General features: G+C 42.2%; 1 protein-coding gene and 2 long non-coding RNA genes across 3 annotated transcripts; 2 read left to right on the top strand and 1 right to left on the bottom strand.

Annotated features, from left to right (window-relative positions):
- Positions 1-390: 390 nt before the first annotated feature.
- Positions 391-8,964, bottom strand: LOC134419418 (ferritin light chain-like). Its single transcript, XM_063158572.1, has 3 exons — positions 8,797-8,964; positions 5,810-5,956; positions 391-4,572 (listed from the first exon to the last, which is right to left on the bottom strand). The coding sequence occupies exons 1-3, from the start codon at positions 8,962-8,964 to the stop codon at positions 4,069-4,071; spliced, it is 819 nt and encodes a 272-aa protein (XP_063014642.1). The 3' UTR covers positions 391-4,068.
- Positions 5,955-22,831, top strand: LOC134419419 (uncharacterized). The gene is made up of 5 exons (XR_010028038.1): positions 5,955-6,118; positions 13,818-14,120; positions 16,070-16,202; positions 17,656-17,837; positions 21,700-22,831. It is a non-coding gene; the product is annotated as an uncharacterized LOC134419419 (long non-coding RNA).
- Positions 22,832-23,560: 729 nt separating this feature from the next.
- Positions 23,561-25,715, top strand: LOC134419854 (uncharacterized). The gene is made up of 3 exons (XR_010028174.1): positions 23,561-23,685; positions 24,267-24,360; positions 25,679-25,715. It is a non-coding gene; the product is annotated as an uncharacterized LOC134419854 (long non-coding RNA).
- Positions 25,716-26,080: the final 365 nt, after the last annotated feature.

Raw genomic sequence — 26,080 nt, 5'->3', positions numbered from 1 at the left:
CTGTGACTTCTCAGATGGGCTGCCATGATGATGGCTTCTTTTGTTGTTACACGATTTGTTTTTTGGTAAAATTTTTTGGCAAAAAATTCCTAATCTGCACTCCCCATTTTCTACTTACCTAAATATCTTTGAGTACAGACCAAGATGAGAACTGTGAGTTGCATTCTGTCACTATCTAAAAGATAAGTTTTATTTAAAGATAAAACTATATGTAGAAATTCATTCTTTCAGTGTACCCAATGCTGAAAAGCAATATGTCCCAAGGAGGGAGATCAGCTACTGATCATCCCTACACATTTAGAAATGTATCTCCCAGCTGTGTCTGGCAAATTTGTGGAGACACTTCAATGTTATTACAGATGTTCTTTGATCCAGAAGGAATAAAGATAGTTGATTTTAAATCTTTATTGAACAGCTAACAAAGTAAAATAATTTGTATTCAAAATAGTGCAAGGTACACAATAACGTAAAATAAATTTAAATGAGAAAGAGTTTTGTGCTATAACAACTGAACATGTAAAATGGGATATCAAGGCTTTGTGCTGGCAGTGTAACCCACTCAAGACACTTAAACTATCTTCAGACCATTGGCTTAATTTTTGGAAAAAGGTAATTTTACCTAATATTTAGTCGGTATTGTAGCCTTTTTTGCCTCTGTGTGTTTGTAGCTTATATGTGACCCCAGGAAAAGACATTCATGGACATGAGTGAGTAGGGGTTAGCTTGGGCAAAGCAGTAACAAACAGTGGGGCTTGGACAAGTACTACAGGGAGTTTGCCAATAATTGCCCATGAATGTGGGCTCAAGTGCATTAATTCCTCCAAGTGAAAAGGTCAGGAGAAGGCTATGACTACAGAGTAAATTCCACACAGCAGTCTTCCAGTGAAGGTGCCCTTGAGGACACTTCTTTGGGTTTGGACATGCTGATCTCCAGATGTCCCATCCAATCCTAACAATTCTGAATCTGTGATTCCCTGCTGGTGCCACCACTAACATACACTTTCCAGTCTCATTCCCAAAGACAGGTTTATCCAGAAAGATGTTGCCATCTACAATGAGGCCTGAAAAAATGTCCTTGCAAAGAACAAACCCTGAGAATGCTCTTCTGGGTTTTGTGTGGCCATAGTGGAGAGGATGAGGGACAGAATAATCTCCACTTGGAAACTTTTAAGGACATTGAGAGCAGGCAACCACAGGTGGTGCTTATGGCAAGCTTTTACAAGGATTCTATTGTTAAACCTCTTTGAAAACCTCTGGGGCTGTAACTCATATTTCAGTTAAGATAGGTCTCTTCTGAGCTTCTGGTTTGGATACTATATTTAGGGTACTGGTGCTACACTAGCTATCCAGAGCTGTCCCAGGTTGTGTGATTGGATTGTTTGGGCACTGCTTTGGAAATACAGATGCAGGGAGTGTGGCTCAACAAGCATTCAGCAGAAAAAGATAATTTGCAAAGTTTCTATAACAGCTGTTGCCCTTAACATATTCTACATTCATCTTTGATACATTGTTTTTCAGGATGTGATTGTAAAGTAAGCTGGGAAGGCAGAAGCAGATTGTACTTCCTACACTGAGAAACATGGATAGACTCATCGTATGTACACCTGACAGGTATTGTTAAATCTGAGACCATACTCACAAGTGTGTGTGCCCTCTCAGCAGAAGCATGGGGACAAGAAGAGCTTATTATCTACAGTAACGGATTGATTTCTCTTTTCTTTTTCAGAGGATAGAGGCTGGGGAAACAGCTGATTGTGAGTTTATCTGGAATTAACAGAACTGTCTTTAGAGGCAGAGGGCTCAGAACATGTTCTGGCAAAGGAAAAGGGAGAGAAAAAGACTTAAATTCTTAGAGTGTGTGGATACATTTGGTTAGAAGATGAACATGAGAAGTCTGAGAAACAGACATGGCACTACTTCATGGAAAAATTAGAGGCAAGTAAGTCTGGCTCTGAAAAATGTAAAAGTTGGGTGCTTTGTTATGTTGGACTTTGTTAAATGCTCTAAACCATCGAGGAAGCTGTAACTATGTTTCAGGTCATCACCTTTTAAAAGGTGAAGGTTGTTGTACAAGTAGGTCAAACATTACTAGTAGTACATGGAGTAGTTTTATACAGCACTAGTTTAGAATTCAGTTAGTAGCTTTGCTCTGGTCACACTTTAGTGGGCTGTATTTTAATACTGAGGGGGAAGGATTCCATTGCTCTTATTCATGTTGAGTTGCAGTCACTGGAACTAATTGTTGAATAAGGTATGCTCAGCATGAGGATGGGTGATGGAATCTAGCCCAGATGGAAATATATTTTAGACTCCTGCTGTATTAGAGAGCAGCAATCTCAACACAGGCAAATCTAGCATGATTCTAAAAGTGCTTTGAGCTATTGCTGTGGCACATGGCAGTATTTTTATAAATGAATACAGAGGTTGTTTTAAAAGTGCTTGTGTTCCCCATCCCCACCCCAAAGTTGAACCACAGTCACAGAAAAGACTGGGAAAACATTTGCATTGAAATTTTCTGTCCCATGTTACAACACCAACAGAAGGTGAGCTTTGCAGAAATTGCTACTTAACTGTAGCTGTATCAGAGTTTACTAAAAATGTTTCATTATGAAGTGCTTTAGAATAATGCAGTTTTCTGGCATTTATTTTCATTCTGTGCTCCCATCATGCACAACTTCCTCAGAGGCAGAAAAATACTGGCACAGTTTTGTATACATATGCAAAATCTCTTGGAGAAGAATACCAGCATGCCTGGGTGGTGAATTGAGGAACACTGGAGATACAGACATGGAACTGCATTTATTTTCAAGCAAAACAGGAATCTCAGCCAAAGCATTATACAAAAGTGTGAGGCAATCTTCCAATGACTCAAATCCCAACTGCATAAAAGATGTATACAATGATAAAAAATCCCTAACTGCAGGCAGCTGATCTAGCCAATTGCTCTTCCTGGGTGACCTTGGGAGCCAGGGGACAGAATGAGGCACTCTGGTAGGGGACTAATGAGAGGAATTTGGACACCTCTGCACTTGAACCAAGCTGGCTAACACTGCCCTAATTGAAAGGCAAAACTAATGAGTGGCCATTCTCTCTGATGCAATTCTAGTTAAGTGTGCTGTTTTTTCACTAGGATCTCATGCCCCTACTTGGGACCAAATAGGGAATATAAGAAGTAGCAGGAGTGCCACAGTAATGCCTTTAGTAGCTAGCTAAGATAGGGCTCTGTATTATAATTAAAGCAATCATCCTATGTTAAGTCTGGACAAGGAGCTACTCTCTTTGGTGACACTTGCAAAATATGCCTTAGAACCTCTAAAGTTCCCATCTAATGAGAACTCCTACTTTCTCTCTCATCTGCTTTCTGAGGATGAGAAAAGCCAACTAGGCAATAACTGCAAAGAAATCAGCACATTTTCTTATTCCCACTGTTGAGGAAATGTTTGCATCCTTCATCCTGAAGTATACCACTAGAAACAGCTGATCAGTAAATGCATTAGTCTACTTATTTAAATGGCTACTATGATAGAAATAAGACAAAACCCACATTGTTTTTGAATGAGTCTTTTTAAAAAGTTCATTATTTTACCATACCTGTTAGTAATTTAAAATACTGAATAGTAAAATATTCAGTAATATAAAACTAACTATTTATATATTCAGTAATATAAAACTAAATATTTGGATTTTCTGCCATGTAAAAGTTTCCTTGCACTAAAGGTGCAGTGATTTCTCTTTTACTTGTTTTAATAAAATTTATATATATCTTCTTAAAATATTTTGCACTAACTGATCCTATTAATCATTTAGGGAAAGAAAAATCTTAAGAACTTTTGGCTTCTAGGAAGAATTGCATAGATAAATGTGACAATCTAGCTGGCGACCTTGCTATCATTTAAAGCAAATAGTGGTACGGGCTAGATTTTGAGCTGTGACTCTGCACAGGATGAGGGGATGGGGTGGAAAGCAGGAGGAGGGACAGAGCATTGTGTCTCCAGAGTTTTGGTCCCATCTCCACCCTCAGCACAGGTTTGTCTGAGGAGCTGCCCTGCAGCTGCAGCAGCCTGGGCATTAAAGGCCCTCCCTGCCCTGCTTCACCTTTGCTGCTGTGCCATCGTTACACTGTGGCAGCATGGTGGTGCAGTGTATGGTTGCATATATTGGCCCTATGCCATTTCTGTGCTGGGAGCATTCTCTCTGGGGTCGCTTCAGACCTTCTGCAGCTCCTGTGCACTGCTGGAGAGGTGGGCAGGGGCTGCAGTGATCACTGGACTCTGGCTCTATGCTGGTCCTGAACTCTTTCTGCAGCCGGTCCATAAAATAGTCCCCAAGACTATTTCTGCCATCCTGGGAACAGTCAAGCCTGCGAGCATTGGTCAGCAGATCTCCCATCAGCTTGATCTTCTGGATTTTGGGCCCAATAAATTGTTTCTTGATAGTGCTTGCACTATGAGGGTCTGCATTTTCAACACTCAGGGCATAAAGCTCTTCAAAATATCGTAGCATAGTTTTCCATTGTACCATTGCTAGTTCCAGGGCTTTCATCAGACCGACTGCATAATCACAGTTTGGTTTCTGAAAACAAAGACAGAATTGTATTTACTCAAAAGAACAACTCATGTATCTGTATTCAGCAGTGGATTCCTGCAACTTAACCTGGTGCTCTATAAAAGTTGTACTAGGATTTTGCAACAATTGCTTCCACTTTGGTACATCTATTGTTTTTTGCAGGCTTTAAACACAAGTGGCAGAATCCAAGAACTTCTTCAAGGAACAGAATTACATAGCAGCAGCTATGCCTGAAGAGGGTTCTTACACCAGGAAATCCAGTCACAGAATGGTTGGGGTTGGAAGGGACCTTAAAATCATCTTGTCCCAACCCTTTGCTATATTCCACTAGACCAGGCTGCTCAAAGGCCCATCCAACCTTGCCTTGAACACTCCCAGGAATGGGGCATTCTCTACTACTTTGGGCAAATTTTTCTGGTGTGTTACCACCCTCACAGTGAAGAGGGACTTCCTAATATCTAGCCTAAATATCTGCCTTCTTTCAGTTAAAAATTGTTATCCCTCAACACTGAGAGAGTCCTTCTCCCTCTTTCCTGTAGCCCCCCTTTAGGTACTGGAAGTCCTAAGCTCATCCTTGATGCAAACTGAATGTTAAAAAAGATTTCAACAATAGTCTTTTTACTTTCTACAGCTTAACTGCTATGATGGACAAAAGAGGAGCATTCTGCATTAACTAATTTGGTAGAGGAGAAGCAGCCTCTTGGTCTTAAACAAATGAGGTGGGTTATTTTTTTCCTGAAAACATTTGAGTTATTCCTTTGTACCTTTGCAAGCCCAAGTTAGATCTTCGACAGTTCAAATTCTGTTATGAGCTCTAATTTAGGAAATTAATTACTGCCCCAGGCTGGATGTTTCTCCTTCCTTACCACTCTTTTTAAGTGTTAGTCATGTCTAAGCTTCCACTTAGGTTCAGTGTGAAGGAGACAAGTGGGCTGTTTCAGCACAATTTAAGGGGTCATAATCTATTACAGCATACTGGAAACAGCAGTCCAGCTGAGTAAAAGGAAAGGGGAAAACTGTTCATATTCTTTTGGGCTGGAAAGCAACCCCATAGAGTTAGGACAGTATGTGTGATAGTTTCTAGGCATCACAATCAAGAACAAAACCATGTACACAAGTATGCCAAATAAATTATAACTGGAAATCTAATAGTGGGTGAATGCAGAGATCTGAATTACCAACAATATAATTCACTAAGTTAAATGGATCATAGCTGCTTGAAAATTTGTTGACTACTACCCACCTGTATGGTTTTAGAGCAGTAATGGCCTCCTCTTTCCTGCTGATACTTCATCAGTGCCTCTGCAGCTTCTCTCTCTTCCAGAGCTTGATGCAGGAAGAACTTCGAAATATTTGGTAGAGCCACATGTGACTGATCAAAATATTCACCCTAAGGACACAAAACAAGAGTGTTAAGATCTGCCAGATATGGGACTCACCTGCAGCAGAATGTGGCTTTAACAGAACTTGGGAGATCCTTCCAACGGAAGATATTTTGTTTACAAAGCACAATCACTTTGGAGACCTTGATCTGACTTCTGCAATAAATGAAGTGAGTAGTTAGAGTATGAAATGAAAAATCTATACTTCTACTAGAACTCCTTCTATCCTTTAATATTGGTCAGGCAACTGTAGTAATGATGTTGCTCTTGCAGTAGCAGTTAAGAGATCTTCAGAATATTTTATTTATGAGTGGTTAGCATGTGTCTGTTTTGTAATTGTGTTCTGGGGAAGGGTTTTGTTTTGTTTTTTAAACATACTGCCAGAATGGGGAATATAAAATTTATCCTTGCAGGCCTGCATTCCAGTCAAAAGTTAGCTTTCAAAGGTATGAGAAAGATGAGGCAAATACAAGCACAACTTTAGATCTGTTTCTCAGTTTTATTATGGACAATGGTATTCCAAACTAATGGATACTGCTACTGAACTATACACCTTCAATACAATATGTAACTCCTGCCTGGGAAGGCATCTCAGGAAGAACATAAATCTGTTGGAGTGAGTCCAGAGGAGGGAAACAAAGTTATCAGAGGGATGGAGCACCTCTCTTGTGAGGAAAGGCTGAGAGAATTGGGTTTGTTCAGCCTGGAAAAGAGAAAGCTCTGGTGACCTAATTATGTCCTTCTGGTATCTGAAGGGAGACTACAAGAAAGATGGAGAGGGAATTTTTATAAGAGCATGCAGTGACAGGACAAGGGGGAATGGCTTAAAACTGAAAGAGCAGGTTTGCATTAGGTATTTGGAAAAAACTCTTTACTGTGAGGATGGTGAGACACCAGAACAGGTTGCGCAGAGAAGCTGGCCCTGAGCAGGCTGGTCTTGGCAAAGGTGTCCCTGCACATGGCAGGGGGTTTGCAACCTGATGATCTTTAAGGTTCTCTCTAACCCAGGCCATTCCTTAATTTCAGAAATATTACAACCCTAAATCATCTGCTAGCCTTGTTCTGTATGAGAAAGTAACAACTTAAACCACTGCCATATTTAACCATGCTAACAGATCTAATAGCTCTTATATTTAGAATATTTTATCCATGGTATGGGTGTCTTGTAAAGAGAAGTATTACAGGGAGGTAGCAAAGGAGAGCCAGCAGGTTACACTGGTTGGAACACTGGTTCTGCACAGCTCTGATGGTGAGGAGAATGAGAGGCAGCAGCTGGGACTATGCCAAGAACCAAACTGAGGGAGCTACAGCATCCTGATCTGCTGGTGCCCTGACTGTGTGTGCGCAACACAGCACAGCTTCTGTCCCTTGGGCATGGGTGTGCAGCACAGCACAGCTTCTGTCTCTTGGACATGTGTGTGCAACACAGCTCAGCTTCTGTCCCTTGGATATGGGTGTGCAGCACAGCACAGCTTCTGTCCCTTGGACATGCTCTGCACCACAGCACACATAACTGCACATTGAGCTGTTGGCTTACTGCCTGCCTAGGAGGGGCAAGCAACAAGTATGTGCATTTCCTAAGTTCTGCTTCTGATTGTCTTCTCTGCTTTCCTCTACTACCCTGCTGAAATAGGAAATACTTTCATTTCACCTCTGTTCAGAAAGAAAATGAAGACATGTTAGACACACAAGTTTATGTTTTTCTCTTATATTTTCAGGGCCTTCTTGGGATAACCTAAACCTGTGACACATATAGACGCATGCAACCATAAACCATTGAGGAGAAAGCACATACTGGAATGTTTTATTAAGAACATTCATTGCTTTATTTGCAGAAACCTTTTCCTCAAGTCACTCATTCCTGTTTCTGTTGACAGCACAGCCAAGATTGAATGTTTTATAAGCAGTTCCTCAGTGAAAGTGTGAAGCACAACCTGAAGTGAAGCTCAAGTTAACACATCTGCCTAACTGTTAAGGTAAATCTTTTGTGTCGGTAATTCACTATTTAGGACGTTCACATTTCTAGGTTTGATTTATCCACAGTCAATTTCTGAGCTTTCTCCATCCCATCCAGCTGCCAATCACTACAACTTTTTTCTTACATAGGTTTAACAGGTTTTACTGTATACTTAAATTTTCATTGAACTTTAACTCGATACCAAACTCAATTGAAAGATCTTGGGGATATACTGAATATAGTTTGTGTTGCTTCTCCGTGGATGCTTGCCATCAGAAGTTACGGCATTGATAATTTTGACTTTTTAATTTTAATGTCTCTGTTAAGTTATATGTTTGCATTAACACTTGATATGTAGCCAGATAGAATTCTTGCATGAATTTGACATGGTATCAGTGATACCTTTTATGATTTCATGTCCAAAGTTCATTCCTGTGGAGCAAGAAACCCTAAGCCATCCACGATGTTCACAGACAATTGTTAACCACACACAACTATTCACAAAAGTTTGGAGAAAAACCCACTCAAATATACTCCAAAGCTGTTAGCATCCCCGGTTTCTGTCCCTTTTCCCCGGGCAAAAGGCCCTCTGTGAATTACCCAAAACACAAGCGCGCTCGTTTGTTTCACAGCCCGCGCGTTACGGACCCTCCTCGTTGTTCCGTGGCCGTGCGGGCGCGGCTTCGGCAGGAGCGCTGCCGCCGGCGGGCCGGGCAGCCCGGAGAGCCTCCAAACCCCTGGGTCAGGACACAGGCACCGCTGTGCTGTCCCTGCCCGCCTCTAAACCCTCCTCAGCCGGGCTCCGGCACCTGCTCTCCCCTCGGCCGGTGGGAGAGGGGCACACGCAGCCCGCCGTGCCCTCCCGCGGCCGTGCGCGGCCCGCCGCCTTACCAGCGCCTGCAGGCAGTAGTGCAGCTCCAGCTGGGCGCCGGTGAGGCCGCAGAGCGCCTCCTCCACGGCGGGCGGGAAGCCGTGGCGGACGCGGCTGCCGGGCAGCGGGCGGTGCGCGGGGCAGGCGGGCAGCGTCACCCGCGGCCGCTTGGAGCGCGGCTCGGCCATGGCCGGCGCCGCCATGGGGCCGCCGCTGCGCCGCCGCCGTGCCGCCTGATATAGGCGGGCACCTGGGACACACCTTGCGCGCCGCCCGCCCGCCCAGCGAGGAGGAGGAGGAGGAGAGGATGTGGGTGTGCGGATGCGGGGGGGCCGGCGGGGACTGCCGTGTGTGCAGGGCCCTGGGCAGGCGCGCCGGGAGCGCAGACAGCTCCGAACAGCACGGAGAGCCCGCGGGTGCCCGCAAACAGCGTGAATAATGAATCACTGACATAAAAGATTTACCTTAACAGTTAAGTAGATGTGTTAACTTGGCCTCTGCTTGAAGTCGTACCGCACACTTGTGCTGAAGAAGTGGTTTTAAAGCATTGAATCTGACTATGATTGACTTGAGGAAAAGTCTTCTTTATTAATAATGTTCTTAATAAAACATTCCAGTATGTACTTTCTCTTCAGTGGTTTATGATTACATATGTACATGTGTCACAGGTTTGGGATATCCCAAGATGGTCCTACAAACATAAAAGGAAAACATAAACTTGTGTGTTTGACATGTCTTCATTTTCTTTCCAAACAGAGCAACACAACTGAAGTGAAAGTATTTCCTATATAAGTAGGATAATAGAAGAAAGCAGGGAAGACAATCAGAAGCAGAACTTAGGAAATGCACATACTTGTTGCTTGCCTCTCCTAGGCAGGCAGTAAGCCAACAGCTCAATGTGCAGTTATGTGTGCTGTGGTGCAGAGCATGTCCAAGGGACAGAAGCTGTGCTGTGTTGCACACCCATATCCAAGGGACAGAAGCTGTGCTGTGTTGCACACACATGGTCAGGGCACCAGCAGATCAGGATGCTGTAGCTCCCTCAGTTTGGTTCTTGGCAAAGTCCCAGCTGCTACCTCTCATTTTCTTTGACATCAGAGCTGTGCAGAGAGCTGCAGAGTGTAACCTGCTGGCTCTCCTTTGCTTCCTGTCTCTAATCCAATGTCTATATGGGATAGAAAAACCATGGATAAAACTCTTCTAATGTAAGAGCTGAGCCCTTTTCCAGTACCTCTGGTTCCAGCAGCAGCATCTGAGATTGTGGCCAGGCTGGGCTGAGGCTAGAGTGGCTGGTGACAACATGCAGGCAGAGGCATGTTCTCACCTCCCTTATGGGAGGGAGTGAGCTCTGAGAAGTCCTGGACATTTAGCAATGTGTGTGTATCTCTTGGCTACAGGGTAAATTCTTTAGGTTTTTTGGTTTAGTGCTAAAAATATTGATGCTGAACTGGTCCTACCTATGCTTGTTAAACTATCTCCAGTATTTTAGTAACCAGTAACCCTCAGCTTGTACAGTAACTTCAAATACACGTTACTGATTTTTTCAACCGTTTTACCACGTGGATGGAGCTCGGCATTTCTTGAACATTTCTTTACCTTTAATAGATTCTGACCAGTGGAGAGGAAATATGAGTAATCTCAACACCCTTCGAAATCAATAATTTTCTCTTCAGTGACTTTGTTTAGTAAGCTCGATGTTATGCACTGTTTTGTGGAATATTTTTGTAGCAAACCACTCCCCCACCAGCCCAGGATGCTAAGGGCAGAATCGTTTTCCATTGCCTGTTTTAATTGTTATTGGATCTGACTGCCTAGAGCCCAGCATGCATCATCTGACAGTAGTCATGTAGAGATATGAGAACATTGCTCATGAGAAACTTAGATAATCCTTGTTCACTGCCTCCATCTCATATGCTATTCAGTCCTCTTTGTTTGCTGTAATTATCCTAATTATCCATTTTTTTAGTTCTGATCCTTCACGTTGTAGTTAAATTAGGAGTTTCACTTTAAAAATCTAACAGCATTTAAGCATTTGGGTAAAATTTCATGTGAGTAATAACTGTAATGTTTGCAAGCCTAAAATAAGTACCCAAAGTCATTAAATGAGCAATGTATGACCTTATTCTGAAGTTCTCAGTAGGCATCCTCTTCTTCACTGTAGCACTAGGGACTTTTGCTGGAAGGATATACCTCTATCAGCTACCTTTTAGCTCCTTCCATTCCAGCTGTCCTTGTTTTAGCCTGTAAAGTAGTTGGCCTGTAAAGTAGTTGCTTTTGTTTTATTATTCCAGAATAATCCCTTGATTCCCTCAGAGGAGGAGGAAGAGGAGCAAGTGTGGTGCCTCTATGTGTGTATGCATTGACATCTCAACCTAAATCATTACTTTATGGCCTCCTTTCTTGAAATAACTTGAAGTGTGAAATAACAATAACAAGCAAGTTAGCCAGTGTCCCCATGGAAAAGTTCGTAGTTGTATTTAGTTAATTGGGCATTTATTATGATAATTTCTGAGCATATCATCTCATAGAGGTTTGTCTCTGTGTTAATGGGCTTTGGAGCCTTGGAAAACATTATTAAGTTATCCCATTTCAGTGATGGACAGCTAAGAGACAAGGGCAGTTCTAAAGGCCATCTGTGATGCATGGAACTGATCTGAAAACTGACTGTAAAATTCTTTATACTCCATGTGTTCATTTTATAAGAACACCATTCAGTTTATTTTGCTTTGTGCTACATAGAACTAAAGGAAACACACACCATTTGCATGGTTATCAATTGTATTATGGAAAAATTCCATGACAAAGTAATATCGGCATTCTTGCTACATAACATGAGGTATGCTATTTGTATCTGGACTAGGGAAGGTATCATCTGCTCCAAAAGCTTGTGACCTCAGGAAATGCAGCATTCCTGGGAGCTGGCACTTTGTTCAGTTTCTTAGTTATGACTTTTCAGCTCACAATCACAGAATAGTCTGAGCTGGAAGGGACCTACAAGGATCATCAAAGGGTTGATTAGGCATGTGCCTTGATGAAAGGTATCTTTTCATTTTTATGATTTGGCATGAATATGGTGCAACATATTTTAAAGTGTGTTGAAAGTATATGGCAGAGGGGGAAGCCAAAACACCCCAGTGTGGTATACAGAACTACAATTAAAATTCCATCAATATAAGCTCTCTTACACATAAATCTATACCTTCTCTGCTCCTCCCCACTCTTTTTCCTATTTATTCTTTGGCAGAGTTCAGTAGAAATAATTGTTTGTGTCAGTGGGCTTTGCAAATATTTAGTTGTATCTGACCATTTTCTACCCTAAATCTCTCATTTAAAGCTAGATTCTTTTGGCTGCACTTTGTGATCTGGAGTTGGTACTGTTTATTCTTTCACCACAGGTAGTAAGAGTTGTGGCTGTTGCTTCTCTCCAGCTACCATCTGTTTGCTTCTTTCTAGCTGTGATGGGTTTTTCATGTGCTTTGCAAATAGTCTGTCTAATGCTGCCAGAGTTTTCTCTCATTCAGTGCCTATCAATAGCCATGATGAAAACAGAGGGCTGTGTGAGGAAAAAGTAAAAAACAAATAAATGTACAATATGTATGCTTGTGAATTGGCCTTCTTCATTCATCATTTTGTTTTGTAATTAGGTGAAACCAAAGCTCTCTGGCAGGAAATTAGGAATGATTCATATGAACACCCATGAATTCATGATTGCTTTTATTGGACTTGAAGTCCCTTAACCATTTTTCTTACACTTTTTTAGTCTCAACAGGTGCTTCATCTCACTACTTTTTTCTCTTTTTTACTTCATTTATCCACAGAGGAAGAGCCAGCAAGATTTCTGAGTTGTTTTGTTGCCTTTTTGCACTGTATGACTCATAAAGCTAAAAAAGAAGCCTGAAATTTGGGTTGGTACTACTTAAGTAAGCATAGCAAAATAACCTCTTTTAACTGACTTTTACTGAAAGTGGTCATCAGCAAAACATGAGATGGCCCTGGAGAGGCAACAGTGCTGTGACCAGACTGCAGCATGGACATTCTGGAAAATATTTTTTGTCTCTTTGTCACTGACCAAGTGGAAAGCACCAGTTTGCTATGGTGCTCTGAAATCAGCATGTTTTAGTGATACAAGAGAGGGATTGCTCAAAAATAAAGCCTAGTCTCTTTGAAGCCAATCTCTTGTTGCTGTCAAACAAAACAGACAGAAGCCTGTATTTTGGGTTTATAAGTACTGAAAATTACTATGCTGTGCCAGATCTGCATGTATTTTGCATATATTCAGTTTAATAAAATGAGGTACCATAATGAAATTCTGTTTGAAAAATACTTGGATTAACTTTTTTAATTTTGGAAATAATTTTTAAATGCCTTTTTTTGGCACTCACCTCAAGTACTCCAAACCTTAGTTTTCATTTGCTTTCCTTTTCTAGAGTCCCAAAAATTCCTTCCTGTCACTGAGATTTTTGTGTTTGCCAAACATCCATTATTGCAGTGTTTGAAGTCAGATGAGGTGTTTGAGGATGTTCTCATCACTGGAACCAGCCATGTCTTTGCCTTGAGTTTTTTCAAACCTTGCTTCAGTAGCTCGATAAAGTTGCAACATTTTTCATTCTGTTGTCACTTTTATCTCAGACACTTTGTTTCCATAGGCTTCCCAGGCACAAGTCTGCATGGCTCAGATATTGAGATGTTGGCTCATTGCCTCTCTTCCTCGGCAATTAAGTTCTTCCTCGAGGAACTTTCCAAATGCTGGATAACATAAAACATTGTGATATGTATAGAATTCTTTGAAAGTTCAGTGATTGAAATCTGTCCTTCAAACAGAATGTGCCCACAGCTGACAGGCAGATCTCTGCTGTGTCTAAAGCTAACATAGGAGACAAGCTTGTAAGAGTTTCTGAAATGCAAGCAAAGCTTATCTTAAACCTTGTGTCACAGAATACATATAGGAGGGTTTTCTAATCCATGCTATTTTTTTTTCTCTGCAGTATTTAAGTTATATTATCTGTAGTTAATGTTTGCTTCTACCATGGGACCCTTCCAGGAGCAGAATTTGGAGATGGACAGCCTCTGTTGCTTCTCATTTGGGAGCTGCTCTGGGGCTTTGGTGTACAGGGCACATCCTGCATGAGTACCACCTGCCCTCACGCTCCTGCTGGTCTCCAGGTGCCCCTCCTTTCTTCTCTTTCTGCCTGGGAGCTCTCTCCCACTGCTGCACAGCCACAGTACTCAGACAGCCTCATCCTATCCCTTTGCTCCATTCTCCCTTCCCTGGACCTGTGGGAAAATTCTGTGCTAAGAAGAGATTTGGGGTCTGTGTGTAGCTCTGCAGTCAAGCCTAGAAGATGTAAGTGCATCTCAAGTGCATTGACAGGCTCTTGCTGTGACTGTTGTTGTGCCCCAGCCCAGTTAGCATTTCCCACTTTCATCTTTCCCATAGCATCTCAAGCCCAGCTGCACGTGGCTGTGTTTGTGTGACTGCCTACATGTGTGGGGCTGCAGGTCAAACTGGGCTGTGCCCACTGGCTAACTCATGTCTAGAAGCTGTGTGTCCCTATTTTCTCTTAAGCACTTACCACTCTGTCTGCAATTTTGAGCGTTGATAAGTCACCTACACTGAGTTGTTCACCATTGCCTTTTCTCCTTGTATTCACAGCATCATTTCATGTCCTGACTCAGCTTACCAGCTCACCATGTCTGTAGGAGCCCAGGCTCTGGCAGCACTGAGAAAGGCCATGGCTGGGGCTGGGCAGAGGCAGCAGAAAGAGCTGGAGCCCAGGAGCAGTCAGTGCTCCCAGTCTGGTGGCTGCAGAGGACTGGCAGCCTGGCTAAGGAAGCTCCAGCCTGGCCAGCAGCATTGGCTCTTCCATCTCCATTTCTGCTCTCATAAATACACTTGAGTTTTAACTGGACTCCAGTGCTACTGGCTGATACTACCCCTTTGGTTTTTCTAAAGAGGCTGTGCTTAGGAATAAGTTTCTATAAATTGGCAGGGTTCTTCTGCCTCTGAGATTTTGCAATTGTTATTTCAGGTCACATTTATAAAAAAACATAGGCCAGCAAACATAAGGCTCATCCATGTAATCTCTCTATAGCATATCATAAGTTCAGTCAGAAATTGCAGGTGGAAGGCACAGGGCCTCAGCACTGGAGGATATTTAAGGGGATTCTGAGGAATTTCTGAAAACATGAGGCTTCCCCCAGGCAATGTGTTGCATAAGGGAGTTGCGCAATGCCAAACTGCCTAAAGTCTGTCATAATTTGTCTACTTTGTGTACTTGCCTTTCTAGTCTAACTTCCTTTCCACAGCTGTGGGTTACAATTTGTACTTTTGGGTAAATGAGAAAATAAGACTTGACACGTTGAAAAAGGCAGAGCCTTTTTTGCCTTCCAGGCAGTGTGAACTTCAGGAGGTGCACCCAGTGCTCCAGGTGGCCCTTGAGGGGACATCAGGCCTCTTTGAGGTCTGCATGAGCAGGTGCACTTTGTAGATACTCAGAATATCTGGGTAAGAAGAAGTAAACTGTGGGCAAGGGATGAAGGTCCAGAAAACATTTATTATCTTGCTGCTGTATGCTACTGATAATCAATGTTCATAGGGTCCCTGCTAGTACCAGGAGCACCTTATTCTTTAATATAGGGACTCCTGGGAGTTAACTGGTTTGACTGATGCCATTTGCTACTTGGCCTTAGAGAGAAGAAATTGAAGCCACAGTTGTGGTAAGAGGAGTGTCAAATGTTTGTAGGTGAAGAGGAAATTATTCTAAATGTTTTTGGTTTTTGTAATCACCAAAAAATAACACATCATAATTTTTGTAAAAGAATCCTTTCAAAGTCTTGGTGAAACTGCTTGAGAAAAAAGAGATTTGAAATTTTAATGTGAACATTCATCGGCAATATATTTGTTTTAAATTTTGGAATAGGATGGAACCTGTGATGGTGAATCAGGCAAAGCAGAAGTGGATAATTTCAGTCAAACATCATGGACCTTAAAGGCAATGTTAAACTCCAATGAAGTAATTTCTCTTCTAGTTCAGTCACAAATGGCCCTTTATTGCTGCTTTTTGGTCAAAGCATCTCTTTTAGACCATCTTCATTATCTTAGTGTTGTGATTTTCCTGGGGTATTGTCTTTGCCTATCGTCTTCTGCCTAATTCCATTTTAATGGCTTTAAATGCATTTTTAAACCTTACTATGATATTGTAGATTGTAGTAAGTTTGGGGCAGTATGTACCAGACAAAGTCTTCTCTGCTAATCTGCAAGGATCAAACAATTTGGTTTTTTTTCAATTTCAGTGTCTTTTTGCAGAGCATTTGTTGAATTTTGAATTGAACATTCTCCTGATTCCACTGGAATTAAAAGGTAGAACTCAGAGTATGTTTGGCTCCTGTCACTTAAAGCAATCAGCACCGTTAACTGGTAATCTTGGTAAGTTCATTATTCTGATCTTTAGCACTATTATCCACAGTGGTGCAGTGAAATGCTTCACTTTTTGATTTTTAAACCACTCCAGTTTCTTTTTTTTTTTTTTAAGAATTTAGAATTTACTGGGCTGAGTATTTACAAATTTCACAGAACATTTTGTTCTCTGATTTAAATCCTGCATACCAAGTGCCTGCCTGGGGCAAAGACAAAAAAAAAAAAGTTAGCTTTGATACTCTAAAACTGGTTGAATAAATCCTGTGCAGCTGGCCTGCGTGAAATGTGGGCAGTGACAGCAAGCGGCAGCAAGGATTCAGAGGGATAGGGAGAGCTCAGTGCTGTCAGATGTTACAGTGTTTTACTGCTTTGCCTGGGAATGGCAGGAATGTGTAGGTATCTCTACTGCTCAGTATAAGGGTGCAGAGAGGTTCCCTCAGGCATGTACGTGGACCAAACTGCTGCACAAGTGTGCAAGGTTGCCTTATGTGTATGCTTGTACATGTTCTGGTGTTTTCCAACTTTGGAACTGTGGTAAAGCCTTAAAGAGAATGAGTCTGAGTCTGCAGCAGCTGAGAATACATTTCCAGCACTGGAGGTTCCCATGTGTTTTCTGTCTGTCCCATCCTTGGTGAGGAATTGTCTGACCTGTACTGTTGTGTTCATCAGGGGAAATTCTTGGAGACTTGTTTAAATGTTCAAGCCAATGCAGTGCAGGTTACACTTGTCTGTACTTGTGGGTGAGATGTCAGGGACTGTTATGGATTGGAAAGTGTTTTTTCTGCCTGTGCTGTTCTCACTACCAACTGTGTCTCATCACTTTGCTTCTCTTTGTAATATAACCCAGCTGAGACCTGGTCCGAGAGAAAAGTGGCTTAAATCTGAATCTTGAAAAGTCAAGAATTAAAAGATGCATAGCTCAGGAAAATAAATTTTGGAATACAAAGTTATGATGGCTGTGACTGCAACTTGCAGCAAGGTCATGTTTTCCTCTGATAGTGCATCAACAAGAATTTGGAAATCCTGCTTTTACTCGTGTGGTGGGATCAGAGTGCTTTTAACCATGCTCTGCAGTGCCATATCTGTGAATTCAGCTCCATTCTCAGGCTCCAGAGAGCTTCCAGGTTCTCCAAAGAAGCACAAGAGTAACTGCAATGATTGAGACCAGATTTACAGAACTGGCCTCTGGAGCTCAGAATAGCAGGACTCAGAAAAGAAGGAAACATAGAGACTTTCATTAGTTCAGGTGTTTATCAGAACACTGAGAGGGACTTTAAAAAGAGATTTATATATATTGGGTGGTAAAAAAATTTCCAGCAAAATGAAAATGAAGTAAGAATAAAACTTGCCTTGGAGACAGTTTGGCCAATAGTTTCTGACAGGTTTGTTTGTTTGTTTGTTTGTTTTCTCTTCCTGCATAATTTGTAGAGATCCTACATTGAAATTATGCTCTGTCCTACAGGGACCCCTGGCTTGAGCAAATGCATGACAATTCTTAGGATGCCTGTGCTGAAAGTCTTCTCTTTGTGGACCTTGATGGGGTTTGGTTTCATTTGCTCCAGAATGGATTGCCCTTGTTGCTGTTGCTGCAGGCTCATGATCTGGACCCAGCCCCAGGACTCAAGCAGGACTGAAGGACACATGGTAAGATTGTGTTACCTGTGCTCAGGAGGATGATGAAATCTGGGATATGTAGCTTGTGAATTTCACCTGTCTGGTCTGAAGCAAGGGACAGGAAATTTCTGTATTGATGGAAGAGCTATGGAGAGCAAGGAGAGAAGGTAAAAAATCCTTAGGAAAACTAACAACAGAAGAGAAGCAGCACTGAGAGTGAGCCAAAGCTTCTGGTTGTGTATGTGAGCATTACTCATATAACTTCAAGAGGGTACATGCTTTAACTGAGCATGTACCAGCTGAGGACTTGGCCCATAATGTCCTTTATAAAGCTCTGGTTCCTCCCCAAATAGTTTTTCCCTTCCTCTTCAAAGGGCACCTGTTGTTGGTGGAGTTGGTGATGATACTGGATTAGTGCACATGCAGTCAGCCTGCTTGGCCTCGGTCCTTTGGACCCAAAATGAACTCCAGCTGCTGCTGCCCAGAGCAGGTGCTTCATCCAGCCTGAGCAGCTGTTTGAATGCACACTGTCATGGCCAAGAAGAGGGGGAGGTCCCTGGAGGACCCAGAGGAACGACTGATCAGCAGCAAGCAAGGAACAGGGGAGTGTGCCATGGAGACCTGGGTTTTATACCCAGCAGGCAAAAGTTGTTCTAGCATTTCCGTGTGGAAATAGGGAACAGTGGTTGTCACTCTGCATCCACAGAGCTTGCCCAGTACCATGATGGACTATGGTTCCCAAAAAGAGACTGTGGGACCACTAAAGACCAGCAGGGTTGGTTGTAGTCACTGGTTTAAAGCTCCAGTAGTGGCCCAGCAAAAGTGAGATTGGGCATAGAACAGCGCACAGGCTAATGGCCTGCTACCTGTGAGAGCCTGGGCTTCACACTCACACTGCTAGAGGAAGGGAAACAAAAGCAGAGATAATCTGGGGTGTGAAGCAGCTACAGGGAACAGTGCCAGAAAATAGAGGCAGAGAGGATGACCTGGGGGTATATAGAGATGTGATGGCCAGGAGTTTGAGGTCAGAGTTTGAGCACGGGGCACAGATAATTTGTGTCAGAGATAAAGCAGCAGCATGATTAGAGTGACAGGGACAGGACAAGGATGCAGGTTTTTTGGAGTAAAGGAATCACAACCTTCGAAGAGATCAGGGCAGCTTTGAGTAAGGTTAACCCAGACCTACAGAAGAGGTAGTGGGGAGTACCTTGCAGAGCAGGGAGTCTCACAGGATAAGCTGTTCAAAGTAATTTCCTTCACTGGCGTCACAAACAGCCCTTTTCAAGTCCCTTACAGCATTCCTTCAATTTATTCCCCTTCAACTCTTGTCACTGACCTAGCAGTGGTTTCCCATGCAGTCCTGCACTCTCAGATTATTCCCATGCTGTTAGCAACAGTGCTCGTGGCCTCCCTTTCCAGGAGCATGCACTCTCTGGTTGTGTCTGCATATGTCACTGTTGGCATTAACAGCAAGTTTAACGTGACTCCTCAAGTCCCATCCTCTTACCTGTATTCATTGAAGTTACCAGAGTCCTTCCACTTCCTCTGATAGACTCACTTTGTGTCCTGTCCTGTGGGTGATTTTTGTCATATCCCATCAGCCACACTTTTCATTCAGACATTTTCATTGATTGCTCAACCAGGTTTCCACTGAACCTCCGTAAGGAGGGGTAAATGTTAAGCAAGGATACTTCCTTGTACAGCTGTAAAAGGATTATTCAGGCCAGATTTCATTACAGCATAGCCTAAGAGTAGGAGAAAACATGAATATCAGAGGCCTCTCTTTGTCAGGAAATGGGATTTCCGCAGGTGCTCGGTTGTAAATGCTTTGCATGCTTCTAAGGCTTGGCACATGGCATTGCTGAATCCTGATTCAGGATGCAAGAATGTCTCATGACCCCTGCCATGAAAACTGGTGTCTGGCCATGTTTGGAAATCAGCCGTCGATGATGACAGTGGATGAGTATGGGTGAAATGAGCAGCTTGGCTTCCACACTAAGCAAGACTTGTTAAACATCGTAAATACAGATGTCCAATTCATATTTTGAATAATGAATATTATGAACTTTTCTGTAGCAAGTGGTAAGAAGCTGGATCATCTTTCTTCATCTGCTCACTGCCTTCACAGAATTTGCAAGTGTGACAAAGTATTTCATCCCTTTACAGGATTAGGTGAGATTGGCAACCATTAATTCATGGGTACAGTTGCACAGAAATAGTCTAGATAGTCAAATATATTGACTTAAAGTTACCTATGTGGTGGCAGGGAAGTTGTTTCCCTTTTGGTTTATTTGTTTTGTGAGTTGGTAAGGTTATGCAGCTGACTTTGGTTGTTTATTCTTTTGGATGAAAATCTGCAGCTGTACAGGCCTGTACAATTTCTGTCCCAACGTAGCTCTTCCATCAGGTATTCCTGCTATTTGGTTTGCTTCTATGTGAAAATTAAGAAACTGGACAAATAGTACCAGAAACTCTACATCAATGAAATTCTCAAGGCTGTTAAGGAAAGAGATGTGTTAGGAGTAGGGTGTTTCTGTGTTCATTCTGTTCTTGCATCCCTTTGACAAGTCACTGTTACATGTGGAAAGAAACACAACTGTTAGCAGTGTGTGGTGTAGCTCTGTGCCAGGGGAGCTACTATTGCTGGTACATCCTCTGATGCTCCTGTGGATGTACCAGCAATAGTTCTGTGCTGTCTCCTTACCTGCCTGATAGCATGGCTGGCTGATACCCACACTCCTGATCACCTGGCAGCTGCTCCCCTGCCTCCTTCCTCTGCACTTCTCTTCCTCAGCTTCCTTGAGCTTAAGATGAATGAAAGTGCAGCTTTTCAAATCTTGGTGAAGTGAATTCATGCTAAAAACCAAACCAAATGCCATTTTCAGAGTGGCCCTATATTTAAGTGTGGCAGCACATTTAATTTGGTTTCCAGAGGTTTTTAACAACCTACATGTAGGTAGGAATTTTTTGAAGCATCTGTCTTTTGCTGGTTAAGATGTAATTAGGTACCAAGGATTTAAACCATCCTAAAGGATGTGTGGTAATGCCCAGTGTCCTGTGTGATGAAGAAAATTGGAGTGAAACAATTTGGGTGTGGTAGATCATAATTTACTAACTGCTGAATTAAGACTAAGGAAGTAAAGAGCTTGTTAGCAGGCCTTCCTATTTAGGGGATCTGGAGAGCAAAGACGTTTACTTTATATGAGGCCCATGTTATGCTGTGCAGGAATTCCCAGTTCAGGGTCAAAAATACTGAGAGTGCCCTTTCACCAGAGAGCCGACAATGAGCTTGCTGCCAGTAGGAAAAACAGCCTCTAAGTGGTGAGTGAGCAGGGTGTCAGCAATGGACCTGGAGAGAGGGGCAGCACACAGTCAGAGCCAGTGACATTCTTCACACCTGCTGTGGGGCATAACAGTAGCTGGCTGCCTCAGCCCGTGGCACTACAAGCAGAGCATTGTGCTGTGACACAGCCTGGACAGCGATTGAATTACACACCGATTAGGTCTTCGCCTTCTCCCTGTCACTGTGGACAATGGAGAATCACAGAAGTGGACATGAGAGCTTTAGCAGGCCTTGTGCTCTCCAGCAGAGGAGGATTAGTTTGTAAATGGTAAATTGTGTTGGGGCCAAGAGTCGTAAAACTGAACTCTTGCCCTGCTGCTGCCTCAAAGGCACAGGCTCTGCAGAACAGCCCTTCTCCCCCCTTCTGCTAAATCTGTGATCAGGGGAGGGGTGGGCATGTGGTGGAATCTGCTCCTCCTTTCCTCTGCCAAAGAAGGAAGAAGAAACATATCGGTATATTGGTACAAATTTTGCTCCTCACCTTCTCTTACTATCTTTTCTAAGGAAGAGCATGGGATGAAATTAATCAGTCTTCTGCCATTTCCACAGGATGCGGATTTGCCTCTCCCCGAGGTGCTGCTGGCTGGGTCACTGCCTGCTGGAGGGTGTCTCTAATACCTGACTTAACCTGAAGCATGCACTTCCTCAGGAGGTCTGCAGCAGGGCTGGAGGACTGCAAACACTGCATCCCTTCCCTCCTGTCAGCTGCTGCCACATGACTGCAGTGCCTGTGCTGTGCTCTCAGCTCCCTCCCCCTGAAATGTTCACCCTGGTGGTTTGTAAGGAGCTGCCTTGGAGCAGGCTTTGCTTTTGGTAGCAGTATCCCTTGTTGCCATGTTGTTCATGAAGAAGATGACTTTATCCTTGCCTTTATTCCACTGGGACCAGCTGCTCTACCCACAGGCACCAAAAGTGACAAATCTGCCATAACCTTTTTTAATTTTCAATTGAAACTCTACATCACATGAACTTCTTGGGGTTTTTTTGAGAGGTAAAGACAATTTTTTTCTTTTTTTTTTCTTTTAGAAACAACACAAAAAAAAAACAAAAAAAAAAAAAACCCAAACACCACAGCCCAACAAACCCAAAGCTAACAGAAAAAAAAAATCAAAACCCACACATTGAACCCAAGTTGGAGAAACAACGCATTGTGTGACTGATACAGTCCATGGGAGTACAAAGCATTCCAGTCTGATCTTGCACATCCACTCCCTGTACCTATTAATAACTTTTAGGCATGGGCATAGAGATGGAGATGGACAAGAGTAGTTTGTCATGCAGACATTTATCTGGGAACTATTTTCTAGAGCTAAAGATTTCAGTGTGATAAAATGGACATTTTAAAGCATTGGGGGAGATAAGGGGGGATGTAACTGCCCTTAAACTGAGGTTGGATTAGGCAGTCTCATATCTTGGAGTCTGCCAGTAAATAGCAAAGTATATGAGCAATGGAAATATGTCCTTCTTAATCTGTAAAAAGAAAAGGACTGTTTTGAAAATCCATCAATCTTTCAAATCATCTTAAAGCATATTGATCCTGAATCATCACAGGGGAATTCAACAGGGGTGTTCTTATTAGTGAGCTAAAAATACAAATGTGGTTGAATACATGCAAAACTGTATCTTATTCCAGTTGTCTTTATTACTGCAATAAATGATACCAACTCTCTCTTCCTACAGACTTTATTTCATCTGTTTATAGTGCTGGCATTTATTTTGTTTTGAGCTGAGAAACAATGCATGCCTAAATACTGTAAGGTTGTAGAGGCTTTATGAACATACAATTTAAGAGGAATTGTTTCTGCTTTGGTTACTAGTTTGAACTGAGAAAAGATACTTGTACTCCTGAAAGAAATAGTAGATTTGCTGTAATACAGCAGTTCTGATTAATCTGCTCATAAACAATCCATTCTGGATCCAGAAAACTCCCAAATCTCTCCCACCTACTTTCTCTAATAGGTGGCAAATGCTTAATAGCTCTCAAAAAATGCTCACAAGTCTGCTGGGTGTGAAGGCCTTGCTTTGGTTTATTTTTTGTAAAACTTGGTAAAAAAATATGAATGAGAAATTTAGCTGTTGTTCAGCATAGTCAGTACAGATAACTGAGTTCATTTTCAAAACTGGAAAATAATAGCTATTCTAAATAGTCACTGTTGGTTTTACTGCTATGGAGTTTTTCAGAGGTAGGTTTTAAAACAAAAATGGAAAACCAGTCATTCACGAGTGCTGATGCAGGAATGACAGAGGTTAATACCACTGACATCATGTTGGAACTGTACAGCATTTTGTTAATGGTTATTAATGCCCTGCTGCTGGGAGACAGACAGTGCCAGCTGCCACTGGTGTGTGCCTCTGCGGGTGTGCCTGGGCCTCTGCTCAGGAGGGAGAGGGCCCTGAGGAAGGCTCAAATCTGCTCCCTCCACTGAAACAGGAGGAGAGGAGACAGTGGGAGAAGGCACTTGCAGTGTCTTGCTCAGAACAGGATTTGGAGAGTGAAGCAGGAGCAGCAGACACCTATGGAGCCACATCCAGGAGGTACTGAGGACTTCTGTTCAATTCAGGTCTCCAGGAATAAACTCAAGATACACATCCTTTAGAAGAAAACAGCAACAGATTCAGATAAACGTGCATGGAAATGATGCCAGTAAGCCAGGGGAAGAAGCCTAGGTTCATGTAAGAGAACTCAGAGCTTTGTATGTCAGGGGAAAGGAGACAGAAATGCTGTAGACTGAAGGAGAAAAGCCCTTGAGAGGAAGGGAAAGGAACTTTGTAATGGCAGAATGATGATGGATATGGAACAATTAATTAGCTTTGACTACATCATATTCATTGTACTTCTAGATTTGTGGGTTTAGCTGCCTCACTTGGGGCTGGCTATTACTTTGTAATACCTTTGAATTTCATCCACCATAAGGGAATGAAACAGATACAGAAAAGTGCAGTATGTCAGTGTAGCATATCAAATTGAGACAGGCATTTTTAGCAGTCTGTACTGAACAGAGGTTTAAGCCTGCATTAGATTATTCCATAAGTGTATTGTTGTTATGACAAACCTGAAATGAGCTAAAAGCATTTCAGTAGATCAAAAAAGGAAACTTTGATTTCCTTTCCCACAGCCTGGACCCAAAATGGGATTGCCAGCCAGTCTTACATGGCCTGGCTGTGTACTACACAATCGCACCCTGGTGAATGGGAGCAGAACACCTGGAGGTGAGTTGTGAGACCTGAGGGAGTAACTGGCTCACCAGGTCTCTCCAAATCATTCAGCTTCTAGATCTCTTTAAATGCTGGTGCAGTGTAACCTGAATAATGCACTGGGAATGTTTAGCCAAGAAATGCCTGATGGCCCAAAGACATTTTGATGATGACTGCTATCTGATGTGCCACACAGACTGTTGTACTCTCTTTCATGCTATTAATTAAAAACTTGTATATCACTGCTTATGTCTTCTAAAAGGGAAAATGTGAGTTTGATCCCATGAACCTCAGGTTTGGGCGCACAATTTAGTTTTAAACCCCATTAATTTTGCACACCCATTAATTATAAGAAATAAGTGGAAACACCCATGCAATATTGTACATGTACTCTCCAGTTATGCAGCCTAATATTCAAACACAATGATTTGTACAGACTTTATTTTCTCTGGCTTTTACAAATAGAGTTGCCCATATAAATAGTTTGCAGTCAGTTTCCCTCAGTGCAAAGTGTGAGCAGCAGGAGCAGCAGGTCAAGGGGAGCAGTTTTTCTCCTCTGCATGGCATTGCATCATCATTACTACAGGTAAATTGTTTGTCTGGTTTTAAGGACTTTCTTTATTATTTTTTCTTTTAAAATTTTCTTTAGCCACCTAAAATGGTTCATGTTACTCTTTCCAGTAGCTCAGACTTCTATAATTACTTCAAAAAATTTGCAAGGAAAAAAGAATGTGTAACCAAACACACTGGCTGTTTTGAAAAGCTTCAAATTGAAAGTAACATTGGAATTCTGTATTTTTTCAAGAAAATATACTCTTACTCATTAACTTCTAATCTTTGATTATTATTTCACTTTGTTGGTAGATAATATTTAGAAGAATTTTGAATGGCTGGGGCTCAAGCTTGACTTTTCATTTGCATTTCAAACTGGAGCAAATCAAACAAACCAGAATGAAGCTTGAATAAGCTTCTACTCATGCCAATCAGTGCAGGATAGCCTTTGCAATCTAATGTATTTCTAGGCTTTGCCTCTTGAAATTTTTTTTCTAGGGATGAGGAAAGAGGAGAATTTGTCTATAATTTACAGTTAACAGTCTATAATTAATAATTAACAGAGGAGGAATGAGCCTCTAAAAGGTGCTGTTATCTTGAAGTAATAAACAATCAATACAAGGTCATTTCTGAAGGATAAAATGGCAGTTTGGCTTGGGTGGGTTTTTTTTGGTGGGTTTGGGTTTCTTTGCATATAAGGAAATATGGTAACTGGTGCCTTTTTATCATGCCTACAATGTAACTGACTCTGGAAGCTTGATTTATTGTTTTGGATTTGTAGCTGGTGAAAAGGAAGTTAAAAATAATTTCCAAAACCCGATCTCTAGCAGATGAAGATCTTGCAGAAAAACCATCAGGTATGTTCCAATGCACCAAGATTTGGGCCTTCTTCTGGGTGTTGCATTATGAGTCTGTTCAAAGTACTTCACCTCTTTAAGGTTTTGACTATGTTGCCATTTCCCTATAGTTGCCAGAGTGGTGCCTGTCTGGAAATTAATCATCCTGTATTTGTGTAAACATGAAGTGCTTGTCTTGAGGGACATCGAGTTACTTGAGCGTGTCCAGAGGAGGGCAACGAGACTAGTAAGGGGCTTGGAGCACAAGCCATACGAAGAGCGACTGAGGGAGCTGGGTTTGTTTAGCCTAGAGAAAAGGAGACTAAGGGGCGACCTCATCACTCTCT

This window comes from Melospiza melodia, chromosome 6 (assembly GCF_035770615.1).
Source record: "Melospiza melodia melodia isolate bMelMel2 chromosome 6, bMelMel2.pri, whole genome shotgun sequence".
NCBI classification, from domain to species: Eukaryota; Metazoa; Chordata; class Aves; order Passeriformes; family Passerellidae; genus Melospiza; species Melospiza melodia.
The sequence above is the reverse complement of the archived record's forward strand: the minus strand, read 5'-3'. Positions and strand labels throughout refer to the sequence as shown.

What these genes read in the sequence shown, in the direction of transcription:
- LOC134419418 (XM_063158572.1), bottom strand. Translation starts at nt 8,964, where the DNA reads ATGGCCGAGCCGCGCTCCAAGCGGCCGCGGGTGACGCTGCCCGCCTGC. An exon ending in ACTACTGCCTGCAGGCGCTG is followed by an intron (nt 5,957 to 8,796) that starts GTAAGGCGGCGG and finishes TTGTGTCCTTAG; the next exon opens with GGTGAATATTTTGATCAGTC. An exon ending in ACTGCTCTAAAACCATACAG is followed by an intron (nt 4,573 to 5,809) that starts GTGGGTAGTAGT and finishes CTTTGTTTTCAG; the next exon opens with AAACCAAACTGTGATTATGC.